The sequence below is a fragment of the Atta cephalotes genome, assembly GCF_000143395.1.
Source record: "Atta cephalotes unplaced genomic scaffold scaffold00025, whole genome shotgun sequence".
NCBI classification, from domain to species: Eukaryota; Metazoa; Arthropoda; class Insecta; order Hymenoptera; family Formicidae; genus Atta; species Atta cephalotes.
The window spans coordinates 5,982-20,440 of record NW_012130089.1 but is presented as its reverse complement, the minus strand read 5'-3'; the positions used below and the strand labels follow the sequence as shown (position 1 = coordinate 20,440).

Below are 14,459 nucleotides of genomic sequence, written 5' to 3'. Positions count from 1 at the left end.
AAATCTCGAACGTACGGTTTCCAACGTAATTAAATTTCCGCGAGATACAAGCCGAGAGGAAGGCGATTCCGCGCGCGCGTTCGCGAACGATCGAGTACGCCGATCGTGGTCGACCGCCACAAGATTCGCGAAATGACGTTTCTCGACGATGACAGCGCGCACTCCCGTTAACGCGTTGACGCTCGCGCGTGCTCGCCACGGAGGACCACGAGGATGAGGGCGGAGAGAGAGAAAAGGTGGGAGAGAGAGAGAGAGAGAAGCCTTGCGAGAAGGCGAGGGTGGTGGTGGTGGTGGTGGTGGTGATGGTGGTGGTGGTATCGGTGGTGGTGGAAAGGATGATGATACGGAGGCGAGGGTGACGGATGAAACTGGCGCGCACGGTACAACTCTTGAACTGCGCTCGCGTACCGTCCGCGCTGCGCACGCGCATGCGTGGATGCGTGTCGTCAAGGCAACGGTTCCAGAGTAACTGCTTATAGCGAACGCAGCTTACGCAGCCCTCCGCTCCGCGACGAGCAGCGGCGAGTGTGTGTCGCTTCTCTCTGTCTCTGTCTCTCTCCCACGTTCATTCCCGATCTCGCGCGCCTGGCTCACGCCCCGAGCGCGACCGATTCGAGCGGTCTAGGCGGCCATCGAGCGCACGCCCCCGTCCTGACACCGCGCGAGCGCCTCTCTCTCTCCCTCTCCCTCTTCCTTAACCGTGCCGCTCGTCTTACCTCCCCCCCCCCCCCTCCTCTCTCTCTTTCTATGCTCGTGTCGAGTATTCATCCGCGTATATACACACACTTTCCCCCTCCCGCATAATAATGTTCTACCCTACTCACTCACCTTCGGTCTCCTACGATTCTGCCGTCTCGATCGAGCGAGCGTTCCGCAGATCATCGCGTCCTTCTTCCGCACAAACATTGGACACAACGCAAGGCGAATCGCCCGCGCGTCTCAACAGCGTGCGATTATCGACGTGAACTATCGAGGGTCTCCTACCTCCGCCGACTTTGGCACACTTCTCTCAACGTTCCTCTGTCCTCCTCTTCCTCCTGATTTCTCCCCGTTCTGCCGCTTTCGCGGCCCTGCCGTCTCGCGATTACTTTCTTCCATCTCACCGTCGACCGAATCATCCCTCGAATACACCACCGTCTAAACCTCCCGTCGTGTCGCGACATCGATGAGATCGCGACGAAGATACGGCGAATTTTGAATTCATAAGAGAACGAATCGCGATACGCGCGCCACGTCACGTGACTGACGTCACGCGCGCGACTCACCCTGCCAGCGCGAAATAACGACCGGTTTGAAAATGGCGTAATAATTAATTTTGAAACAATACCACATGATGTAACTAACCGTCGCAAACGCCTTGACACGTAAAACTCTGCACCAGTTTCAAGCGTACTTGAAGCGTCACACCCTGTGCCTATAGATCACGATTGTTGGTTAAAACATTCAAGATTGTATCTTTATTTTTATTTGACATCGCGTAGCTGTGTTTATCTTAATTTCATGTATTTCCTGCAAAATGCTAAACCATTTTAGACAGAGCTCTGCAGTCACGATTGGTGCATAATTTTGCGTTTTGAGCCATTTATTATGCCGTTATAAAATAATATGTATAACTAGTTCGATCACGCACCCAACTTTCTCCCAATTGGAAGGCTGTACTGGAATTTTCGCATAGATAAATTCATCATGTGTTGTTTTCAATCTGAAACGCGAAAGGATTCACAAGCAAAGAACGTGATAAAGAGTCCAGTTAACAGATATCAATATGCATTTTGATATTTTAGATACATTTCCTTTAATCCTTGTGGTTTTCTTTTTTTTCATATGTTTTCTTATATATTAGGTGTGGGAAAAAGTTCGTAGCGTTTTTTTAATGTCATCTAACGGGAAAAACGCCACGAACTTTTTCCCACCTAATATTTGTGCTCGTTTAACTTTCAGTTTAACTTTAATCTCGATTTAATTTACTTTTTATCCTTTTCTAATCCTATACTGAAAAAAGTTGATTGAATCTGAAATTTAACGAATACAACATATTCAATCAGACATATTTGGTTGTATAAATTTTGATGAAAATATTTTTGATTAAAAAAATAGATTATTTAATTATGATAGGTAGAAAATCTGTTTAAATCTATCAATATTTCTTTAACCGGTTTACATATCACGTTAATCCGATCATGCTCTTTTTCTTTTGTAATCATAATAACCTGCTTATAGATATTATTATTACATATGCACTAATGAAACTCTAACCGGTATCATATCTATATATGTTTGGTTGTACGTGTTTCAAAATAATTGATTATAATAATTAAAAATTCTATTTACTTCCATCAAAGTTTATTCATCATATCTCGTTAATTTAATTACGATTTTTTTTTCATAAGAATGTATACTGAGTAATAGATTAATGATATTCTGGATTTAATTACAATATTAATATCAACTCATAATTTATTGACTACATTTGTTGTACACTGAAGATCGAATTCTTGAGATCGAAACGTCTGTAAACTGAATTTTGAATGTATTGAATTTTAATCACACGAAAATTTTGTGTTGGTTCAATTTTGTTTAGCTGCATTTTTATATCATTTGATTTACTCCTTGCCTGTTTGTCTTACTATTTTTTTTTCATGTAAAAAAAGCTAAGGAGAAAAAGGAGTGAATAGTCGGATAGAAACAAACATTAATTAGAATATTACGTTACAAACGCACGTTAATCTTTTTAACTTCACCACAGATATAACAATGTGCTTTATCGACAGTTATATTGTAACAACGATAACGATAATGGTGAATACACGGGCGTAGTCAAAAGGGGATAGGAGATCAAATAAAAAAAAAAAAAAAACAAAACGAGTCAAACAATCTATATCATTCGATCATCCTCTTTCTTCCTCCTCGGGTTCAAAAATCTCAACTCTAATTTAAACCCTTAACAAAATTCTGATTACGCCTATGGGTGAACAAATCGATTATTAAATCTGGAAACGGGTCTCGTGATGAATCTGTGCCTACGATGACGGCGGGGGATGCCGAGAGATCGAGTTAACAAAGTTAGCGAGCGTTAATCGTATTCCGCAAATCGCCGCGACTCCGATTAGTCGAGAATGCGACGCGCTTCTCGCGAGTCGCGATATATCCGCGCGTCCATAATGCGATCGCATCGCATAATGTAATACACGAGAGATGGAGAAGCGGACGCATGCATCTCTCTCTCTTTCTCTCTCTCTCCCCCCCCCGCTCCCATCCCCCGCTCGCCCGCCAGTATCCTCTCTTCTCCTCGCCTTTCCCTCTTCCTCGCGACCGCGACGAGGCAGAAAGGTTCCCTTTCTCTTTAGATTGTGAAACGATTTTCTATCGCGGCGCTTTAACTCCGCGCCGCGCGGATTTATTATATATGCAATGGGTTACGCAAATTACGACAAAGTGCAAATATTTCACATGACCTGCACCTGCGTGACTCCCCTTTCTACACGTGATCGTTTAACCAGGCACGTGAATCGTGACGCGCGCGACGTTGTGTATATATATACGTGCAACGCTCGAAATTCCGACGAGTTTCCTGGGATCTAGAAGTAATCCCTCCGAAATGTACGCAATACAGCGCGAATTACATTCCTTATGCCCGCCGACCGAGGGAGACGTTTTCTGGGAACTGGATTACTTCGAGAGAGATAATGAGCGCGAGTATAAAACTTATGAGTTTCGGAAATCCTTTTTTCCTCTCTCGTCTCGTAATAACGCTGTGCGATATCAATGATATTATCAAACCGCATGACGCGATCGCAAACGTTCGCAAATTTGCTTTTCAAATTTGAGATTAACTCGTAATGACGATAAAGAAAACGACTCGTGACATATTGCTTGTGACTGACAATGAACACTTAATATCTCCTTTTTCCTTAGTTTACTATAATTACTTCACGGTACGCCGTTGGCAAAGTAATGGAATAATTATGAGGCAGATAGTCACGGGAGAAAATTAAATTACTGTAATTTAGAGAAAATTAATACGAAAGGCTATTTACTTATAGACTGAAAGAATGACAAGTTTGCGTGATAAAACGCAATGACAGTGAAATGTCATCGAGTTCAGGATTAAAAATGACCCGGCCCGAGATCCAGGTAGAACACAGAGTCATAATTAAGTCATAATGATATCATAGGATGTTATCATGATGTCATTTATATGATATTTGAAAATGAACTTATAAATGACAAATAAGGTTATATAATGACCCCAAGCAGAACAACAAGTCACGATAATGTTAAAATGACATTAAAATGAATCGGAAATGACTTTTAATTGTCATTTTGACATTATTTTGATATCATAATGATTTGTTCTGCTTGGAATATCTCCAAGATATTACGATTTGTGACTTGACTTATTTGAGGGAAACCTCGCGAGACACTCTCTCCGAACTCGGAACAATACTGAATACGGGACAGCGAGCGAGCGAATGACGAGCGCCGAGCTGACCGGTGAGAATTTAGCCGCGAGCCGCGAGACGCAGCGGCAGGAATACCAGCGATACCGCCGCGCACGCCGCTCTCCCCCACCTACGTCCCCCGCGGAAGCGACGCGACTTATGAATGGGAGTAGTACTCGCCCATTGGTCGCGCCCGATAGCCAATGGCGGTCGACTCGCATTCGCAAGCACGGCGCGCGCGGGCAAGTAAAGCGAAACGATCATGTAATAAGTATATGTGCATACTGTACGTATATAGGTACACAAACATACCTATATATGTCTATCGAGAATACAGCGAGCGACGACGAGAAGATCGAGACGAGATATCGAAGTAAATCAACCGGATCCTATTAATACCATGCCGTGCTACTGACTTTTCTGGAAAAATTACTAATCGTGTGAAATCGCTTTAAATCGTAACTCAAAGACTCCGAGACCTTTAAACGGCTGGGAAACGCGGAGCGCTTATATTATGGCTTATATTATTGCCTCGCCGTTTATCTATATTTTATCTTATAATTACGTAAATAATTACTATCGTCGTTTTTTCCTTTATCGTAAGACTCGCCAAAGTAAGGATTTCACATGAGTCAAACTTATCGTGCAGAAATCGGATAGATAACAAAGTCGAGAACAAAATGCTGGTTGCGCATGAAAAGGCACGAAAGGCATTACGATTCTTAACTCGACCCGAAGGCAAGAACGGCAATTCCAATTTCTCCGGGACAGCGATTAAGTCGCTTGTCATCGCTCGATGACAAGAGGGTGGCGGAGATAATTGCACTCACGACTCGCGAGCAATGCGCGAGGAAAATGTAACGACTTGCTGGCGGAGTCGATGCAAATCAAGAAGCGCGAGTTGTCGTATAACAAATACCGAACGGCAATTATTGTTAACTTATGGAAAATATAGGGAACGAGCGCGCGCGGCGACGACTCTTATGACAGGGAAGTGAGCGAGGTTTCTATCCTGGGTACGTCAAGGTGACAACACACGACGGGGATGACACCATAGTGTCGGGATGACGGAGACGAGAGCTCGCTGTATCACCTAGCGTTACATTATATCGCGTTACTTTGCGAGCGAGAGAGCGAGAGAGCGAGCTGCATTTACGCGCATTTATGATCTGGCGTCATCTATCAATTAGCCGCCTCATAGCCGTTTGTGTCTCACCGCTATCTCGCGAGATTGTGACTCAATTATGAGTGGTAGGACACGAGTTACATCTCGCGTTTCCATCTAAGCTCGTGAATCATTCAACACATCGTTTAGACAATAAGAATGCGGTATTTGTCGCGCAGAATTCAATTGTATTGATATGATTACTGCAAACGTCATTTATATATCGTTTATTTTATTCATATATTTAGTAAAATTCAAACTTTCTTGTCACATTTGCAGTGCAATCTATGTATTCACATATATATATATATATATATATATATATATATATATATATATTTTCATAATACGTGGAGATCATCAAACTATACTCCAATGAAATTAAATTTCAACCCCACACGTCACCGTATTTAGTTTTCTCTTGCATTGGTGACTGGCTGCTGGTTGTGGGAACCTGTTCATTTGTCTCTTTCGTTACTGGAAGTTCTCTTGTTTTGGGAGTATACCACTGTTTATGTTTCTTATAGAATTCATCTCTATTTTGATGCCTCAATTCTTCGTAACTGGCTCCTTTTTGTATATTTATCGGTTCGGATAAATCTGTGTCCTCGGAAATGTTGAAATCACCTTTAAACATAATTTATACAATTATCATCACATAATAGTAGATGTGTAGAAAATTTAACAATAATTTTTAACAACTCACTGTTGTCTGGATTAATACTGGAATACGTATCGTATGAATTCATCTGTGGGTAATCATCGAATACTATCTCTGTAGATGGTCCTGCTGGACTTTGAACTTCTGATTGAGAACCTTGATAATATAATGCCTCTCTATAAATAAAGATACATAAAACCTAGTTTTAACAAAAGAAATATGGACAATCACGTTATCCAAAAGTAATACCTATGAGGAGCAACATTTCCAAAATAACCCGATTCCATCATTCTATCTCGAAGAGTACTGTTCGGCATGGAAGCGATTTTTGTCAGACATGATTTGGCAGCGTTTAGTCTACCTGTCATCAGACCTACCACACCACTGACTATGGCGATATATTTGGCATTTGCGCGAAATGGAGTTATCTTACATATCCCATATCCTATGGCTGCAGAGATGATTGATGGCGCGAGGATACTCGAGTTTTTCATGCATTGACGTAAGGCGTTTATCTCCTCTGGCGTCAACTCCAGTCCTCCCTGTAATTTGTGTGATTACGATTAGAGATAATCGTTATTACATATATTTACGAATAAATAAAATGTACATAAAATAGTAAAAAAATTATCGTTTTGCTTTTTAATCCTAACAAATTATGTAATATATATTTATATTTTTCGACTGTAATAAATCTTGCATATTAAACACAAGAATCCTAACCTGTCTTTGATATTTAGGATAATCGGGTTGCTGTACATCTGTTATTACGGCACTCGTCATGTTTCGCGAGTTTCCGGCAGAAATTCACTCGCACATTAAATTCGAAAAATCTATATCTCGCAATCTATTATACAGTAATCACAAATGCTTCAACATAAATAATGATATACGTATAAATATATTTGATAATTTGTGATAACCATGCGTCGAGCAAAACTGAGATACCATCTATGCAGCTTATTAGCTGCACCTCCTGATTTAACATTCGAACAGATTTCTTCTTAAACTGTTGTCGATAAAAAAATACGTTTCTTTCTTTTTCTCTCTCTTTCTCTCTTCTCAGTTTATAATAATTTTTATAATAAAGTTAAAAAATCATTTGTAATAAAGTCCGATTGCATCAACATTACGTTAATTTAATTTAAGCGAGGCTTAAAATTCTCTCTATCTCTGCCTCTCTTTCTTTCTCTCTTTTAAAACTAGATAGAGTTTTAAAGCTTAAAGTCGAAATAACGCAATTGATACAACCGGGCCTAAGACATGTAGTTGAATTATGTATTTAAACAAAAAAACTACTTTTTAATTATCACGAACTGATTTTTTTTCTACTATTCTTCCTTTCATTGTTATGTATACATTTTTAATAATTTCTGTAATAAAATTAAAAAATGTGTAATATTAAAATTTGTAGTTAAAAGTTATGTCTTTAATAAATAGAGACGTTGTTATTATTCTAAACTAAAACTTTCTTTATATTCCTCCTTTCATCTAATATTTTTTTCTCAATTATAATAATTCTTTATAAATATGTACGTGCATACACTTGTTGAGTATTGCTGATGTAGGTACATTGATGTTTAAAATAGTATTTACTATTAGATACCGGATATTATTTTTGCAGGATGCATATATGCAATATGCGATCGTATATCCAAATGACGCGATTTGTTTGCGTAACCACGTTAATTCAATTATCACGTTTAAGACGGTAAGATATAAAGACAAAATTAGACGGAGTCTCATTGTTTTAAAAAAATTTAACTTCTTTCGATGTTACTTTTATGCTTCATCCAAGTATTTAAAATTAAAAGTATATATAAGAAATTATGCACGTCTATTAAAATTTATATCAAATAATATTAGAAATCAGGGGGAATATTATTATATCAATATATATCTAATATTATAATATTAATCAATATATGTATATATAATATAATATTATAATAATATAATATAATTTAATATATAATATAATTTATTGCGCATTAAGAAGAATATTTTGCTTGTCTACAACGTCACCATGAAAAATAAACATTTTACGTAAACACATTTGGGATTTCCTCGAAAACCTTGAACGAATTATCAGTAACATTTTCATTAACAAACTTGTCGCAGGAAAACTTGTGCAGCGCAATTGCATATAATTTGCACGCATGACTTTCTATTTAATTTTCTGTTACGTTTCTAGAAATTAATATAATTTTTTATATTTTTTATATTTTTTATATTTATTAATATAATAAAGAATATAATTTTTTTGCGAAAAATTAAATTGAAATTTTCATATCAGCTATTTTTTATGCAAATAAAATTTATATTCGTCGAAATTCAACAGTTGCATCGTTCCATGCGCAATCAGGAAATTTTCCATCTGCCACTTATGAACCAATCGAGAATACGTAATGCAAAAGTATCTACGTATAAGTCACGATGGTGTTAATGAGAGACAAATGTCCACTATAAAAGTCGCGGTCGAATTCGCAGACTTGTATAACTTTAAAATGTCGCGCATCACTTCACATCTGCCTCTCTGGTCAACTTACATCGCGCTCTTATTATTTACATTAATTTTAACATCGATGACGTTGCAACAAGTGGGTGCCAGTCCTCTCCCAGATTTAATAAATAATCATGAGAATTCGACAGAAATTTCGACGGACATCACGACCAATATGACCGATGTGTAAATCTCTTTTAATATTCTTTAACGTATAATACGTGTATGTATACGATAATTTTGCTGTAAACGTTTTTTACCGTCTTCAGATACGTGATAAAAGCTATAGTTTACGAAATTGGAATTCTTGCGGATGAAGATAATACAACGATCAGCGAAAGCACCGAAGGGTAAAACATTTTATTTTATTCTTTGCTTCCCTGCATTTCACTTTTTATTTATCTGAAGGACGTCCAGGATTGCATTCCAAAACTCTTGAGAAAAACAGTTGACTCATGAACTAGTATTAGGCGGTTCTTATTTTAAGATCTGTCTTAAGGGATCATATACGTTTTTCTTAAGCTTAAAAAAATCGATTTTTTTGGCCTATTTTAAAAGGTACACATCTTAGAAACATTTTAAGATCAGATTGAAAAAAAATTGTTCATTTTATCGCACTTAAAGCTCTTGCAAAACTTTAAACGCGTTTTTCTCGAAATAGCATTTTTCAGAACGATCGGCATAATAATTGCCTCATCATTCGTCCGATTAATTTCATTTTTGGGATACGTATTCTAAATTAGATTCGCTCGTGTCACGAGGGCTTTTTTAAATAAATTTAACCATTTTCGAATAGCAATAAAAAAATAGATATTTTTTTGTGAAAATAACGACTCTTTTCTTCAAATTGTGACTCCAATGTCTTTTTTTTTAATTCCTCTCGTCATACAAGAATTACGATTCTAAAAGGTGATAAAAAATCAAAAATTTTTGTTTCACATAAATATTAGGAGCTGAATCATGCCCACCATTTAATAAAAAAAAACGTACGCCATTTTTTGGTTTGTATGTTTGTGCATATGTTTTATGTTAATTAAAAGTGCATCTTTAAAATAAAAAAAAAAATCAATCGGCCCAATAATTTTCTTACAATCTCTCGTCTTTTAACTATTTTTCAAGTTCGAGAATCATATAGATACTAATATGGCTATCTTTTTCTTCTTCTTGTTTAAGACGTTATTTAAGATGGTCTTGAAATAAAAACCGATTATTATGAATTAATTCTTTTACTCAAAGTAAAGTTTTGAAACGTGGACAGTTTAATAAGTCAGTGACTTTTTAAAAGAAGGCTTTATTGAAAAATAAGTCAAATTTTGATTTTTAAAAAATAAAAAAGAAATAGTCCCGGAAACGTCCTTAGGACGTAGGACCATCTTAAGAACTCTTGTTCTTGGGAGGTACGTTCCCATTAAAAATGAAAGCCACACTTACTTTCGAACAATAATTTCAACGTGGTCTTTTTTTGTTTTACAGACAAGAAAAAATCAACATATCATGGTATAATTTACCGCAGGAAGATGAATTCTCCTAATCTTAACAAACTTTTTTTTTATCGGAGCGAGTACGACAGAATACGGGGTATTCTATCATACATCTAAACGCATTTATGGATCCAGAGCAAAAAATAAAGTGTGAAACATAAAGACTGTGCATACACGACTCGGGATAGAAGTATAGTAAATTATTAATTATATGTCGTATAAAATATAGAACGTAAAGAAAACGCAGAATGCGATGTACGTAATTTATAAATTTCGATATTAAACTAGTAATGCTGTGACACGTGTGTTTTCTTAGGATTTAGAACAATGTTTTATTAGCTTTTTTTCATTTAATTATGAACAATATCTCGTGTACAACGCTATAAACACATTGCTGCTGCAAAGTCTGCGAGGCAGAAGAAAGTCGTGGAACAATCAGGTAACATAATTCATAGAATGATCTCTCGAAGAATGATGGATATACATAAGGTAGCTCAATCGAAGCATGCGCGACGCTTTGACATTAGTTCCTGCAATTTAACTATTCACTTCTGGAAGATCTTGATGAAAGACTTTTAACGTCGCTTAAAGATACGTATAAATCTTTCCTTTTTTTTTGTTATTTCGGAATGCAAATAAGTGCGCAAGTTCGTCAAGAGCTTTCGATTAATATGATGATATCATGTACAAATTTCGACTGATTATTACGACAAAAGGTAATAAAAATACTCTCGATTTTCTCTCTCCTCCCTTTTTTCTGCTCGTATCGTTGAACTAACATACACTCAGTTAAACAGTAGGCACTGCACCTAAGTACCTTTGCCTTATCGAAGGAATAAGCAAAAGCACCAGTTTGTGAAATACCGGTCTTATATAATATTAAACAGCGTTACGATAACTCTTTTCTCTTATGTTTCTCATCCGCTTTTTTAATATATAAACATATAGTAAATGTTCTGTGTATGTGTGTGTTCGTCTATGTGTAAAAAAATTAAATGTCACGAGTGGAGCAAGCGGATGCGAAATTTATCCATCATCTCTTTACAAATTGTCTATATGTATCGCACAAAAATGTTGCGATTTGTTCTCTCCATTCTTCGCTCCCTTTGTTAGAAATCAGTTATCAGTTACGTATAAATAACAATTTACGAAACTCTTAACAATAATTGTAAAATATACGGGACAGAGGGAGGACTTGATTTTCGTAGGGATACTTATAGATGTTGGCCATTTAAAAGGTGAGGTAAAAAGGGGATGGGATATACCTATATATAATAAACATCAAATTATTCGCTAAGTAGTTGAGCGTCAATCATTTTTCGGCATTCCGGATTTATTTTAAGAGATACCCTGCAACGGGACCATAATGTACCCATCAACGTTTTCTTAAAGCATAATTAACGTGGTGTCTAATGAAAAATAGAGAAGGCGCAATATGCATCCGATCAATCGTTTACGACTCGATACTGATATGATTCTCTCTCCTTCCCCCTTTCCCCCTCCTATTGCCATAGATCATTTAACATAGATAAGGGGGAACGTTTCATTTAGCGTCTTTAGGCACCATTATGGCGTCAACAGTGCTAGTGGATGTATTTTCCAACGAAGCGGCTGGAACTTGTTCAATTGACGACTTTTCATTCTCTACATTCTTCGTGTCCTTTACGGTTTCGATCTTCTCCGTGTCCTTAAAATCTCTGGAAGAAACAAATTTTTCAAGTAATCCATTTTAGATTGGACAAATTACGTAATTATTATTACGCTAACTATTATTATGCTATATACGTACCTACTGACCGATAACTCGCTATTGACGTTCTCATTCGCGGAAATCATCTTGTGCTCATTACTTTTACTATCATTGAGATTAATTTCCTCAGCTGGCAACTTCATCTCGACTATTTGACTATCTACATAGTCTGTGCTCTTTTCGTTACCATCGCCAACACTTTCGCTACAAGTTATATGCTTTTCCGTTAGGTTTACAGCTGTAGCTTCTGATATTTTCTCTTTAAGTTCATCGCACGGCTTTTTCTCTCCGCTCACGGTGTTCTCTATACTCAAAGTATTTTCGAAATTTTCGAAATTGGCCCAGCCAGTAGATTCTATTGGTTCCGACGGTGCCACATCCCATGGATTGACTGGTGGAAGTATAGTGTTTGGTGGTTCGGTATTGTTCCAAGCTAAAATTACATAAGCTATTTCGATAAAATTTCGAACTTTTTTTTAAATCAATTAATATAAGAATTTTTTATAGAAACATACGATCTGTCGTTTCGACCTCCATATTCATGTTGCGTGGTTCCTCCTCCGACGAACTGGAATCCTCCGACGAATTAGAATCATCCGATGAACTAGAATCCTGATGTTGTTGCTTTGAATGCCAATCCCGTTTGTCCACCACGGTCTGGAACGTCAGTTCGCCCTCATCTCCCCATTCTAAACCACTGCCGCAATCCTCAAGCCCGGCTTTTTGTTTTTGTTGGCACAGCTTTAATGAAAAGTTTCCAATTTTTTTCAATTTCAAATATAATATAACGTATTCGATAACAGTTGAATAGATATTGATATCTACCTTATTGAACATATCTTCCCGCTTGTCGAGATCTTCTTCACTGAGATTAAAGGCCAACGTTGTTAATTGGTCAACTGGATTACTATAATATCATACCTCTTAACGAAAACAGTGGGGAGAGAAATGACTATGACAATATTAAGGTTGCGTTCTTCTCACGCGTGTTCTTTCTTGATTCTTGTAAGTTTTATGATCGCGGACCTAGTAATGCTATATTTTTTAATGAAATCTCGCGTCTATACTTACTGAAGTGCATCATCACCATCATTAAACTCATCGTCGTGGAATCCAAAATTCTCGATGAACGGAGGTGTTATTTGTTGACCCTGATAATTGGAGTACATCTAATACCAAGAATCCGCACGATAAATAAAAAACTAGATAATCTCAATTTATGTATCAATAATATATGAATAACCGCTAACCTGTTGAATGTATGTCTCTTGCGAGTAAGAATTGTATTCATTTGGATTTTCCTCGGAGCTCATCAGGTACACATCAGGAGTTTGATCACCCTAAAAATTTCATTATAATTAAAAGTTGTTGCTTTCTCATTGCAGTCATATTAAATTACGATATACAATGAAAAAAATTTTTTGTTATAAATTATTATAAATGAATGAGTGATATTACATGTTATTTCTAAATCCGTAGAAGCAATATACTTACAAGAAAAAGAAAAAAAATAAGAAATATATGTCACATTACTACATACCATCATTACAGTTTGATGAATTTTATTAATTTCCACCAACTGTACACTCACAAGATTTTCCCATCTAGTAAGACACTCGGGTGATACATTGTTCTTTAAGAAGCTGGTCAGTATATTATTTTTTTCGCACTGAGTGACGATATTGTTCGCAATATTTATTAAATGTCCCATGTAGCCTTGACGAACACCATTTTCTTTGTTTCTGCAATCAAATCTCGAAGTTATAACCCTAAATTCTCTATTGCAATATATGCGAAATATTCCGCTAAATTTAATACTTTTGGTAATCTTACTGTTTACTCTCGTTTTTATCCCATGCTTCTAAGATTCTTTCTATTAATTTGCACTTGATAAATATCTGTAAATTAAGACGTTCAAATTATTTAACGTATGTTCTTTTGCGTCATAATTTATTTCTATATTATAAAAGATATAACTCACATTATTATAAATAATATCATTATCCCGTTGTCCGCAATTAATAGCTAAGGCCAGGCACTGTTGTACTTGCGTATGTAAGAAATTATTCCAGGTATATTTGAAAAACAGATCCTATAATACATGTTTGGGTTAAGAATAAGTAAACAAAAGTAGACAATATAATAAAAACTCTTAATGATATTCTCATACTCATATAATATGATCTTACCAACAATGTTTGGAATGTTCCCAAAGTTTCTAAACTTTCATGAATCTTTAAATTCTCCGTCGCTAGTAAAGCACTTAATAACTTTGCTACATGCAAACGAGTATTTCCTAATGGACATTCTAGTAGTCCAACAGTTGTTTTGACGGCAGGTTTCTGAGTAATAAAAATTGTATCGTTTGTAAAATATATATTGAATAACATTGTTATATGTATATATATATATATATATATATATATATATATATATATATATTATTTATTATATATA

At 36.5% G+C, this 14,459-nt stretch overlaps 3 protein-coding genes across 3 annotated transcripts in view; 1 reads left to right on the top strand and 2 right to left on the bottom strand.

Annotated features, from left to right (window-relative positions):
- Positions 1–5,995: 5,995 nt before the first annotated feature.
- LOC105620338 lies at positions 5,996–7,051 on the bottom strand. The gene is made up of 5 exons (XM_012201840.1): positions 6,992–7,051; positions 6,518–6,810; positions 6,411–6,444; positions 6,314–6,356; positions 5,996–6,234 (listed from the first exon to the last, which is right to left on the bottom strand). Exons 1-5 carry the CDS (start codon positions 7,049–7,051, stop codon positions 5,996–5,998), a joined length of 669 nt encoding a protein of 222 aa, XP_012057230.1.
- Positions 7,052–8,775: 1,724 nt separating this feature from the next.
- On the top strand, positions 8,776–10,553 carry LOC105620177. The gene is made up of 3 exons (XM_012201681.1): positions 8,776–8,957; positions 9,041–9,121; positions 10,245–10,553. The coding sequence occupies exons 1-3, from the start codon at positions 8,776–8,778 to the stop codon at positions 10,300–10,302; spliced, it is 321 nt and encodes a 106-aa protein (XP_012057071.1). The 3' UTR covers positions 10,303–10,553.
- Positions 10,554–11,795: 1,242 nt separating this feature from the next.
- Positions 11,796–14,459, bottom strand: part of LOC105620175 (serine/threonine-protein phosphatase 6 regulatory subunit 3) — a 4,575-nt gene continuing 1,911 nt past the window's right edge. The window contains exons 9-18 of the mRNA XM_012201680.1: positions 14,192–14,344; positions 13,984–14,094; positions 13,836–13,900; positions 13,543–13,744; positions 13,253–13,342; positions 13,074–13,171; positions 12,828–12,909; positions 12,518–12,743; positions 12,042–12,435; positions 11,796–11,949 (exon numbers count right to left, since the gene is read on the bottom strand). Of these exons, the coding sequence (XP_012057070.1) occupies positions 11,796–11,949; positions 12,042–12,435; positions 12,518–12,743; positions 12,828–12,909; positions 13,074–13,171; positions 13,253–13,342; positions 13,543–13,744; positions 13,836–13,900; positions 13,984–14,094; positions 14,192–14,344 (1,575 nt within the window). The remainder of the gene's footprint in view (positions 11,950–12,041; positions 12,436–12,517; positions 12,744–12,827; positions 12,910–13,073; positions 13,172–13,252; positions 13,343–13,542; positions 13,745–13,835; positions 13,901–13,983; positions 14,095–14,191; positions 14,345–14,459) is intronic.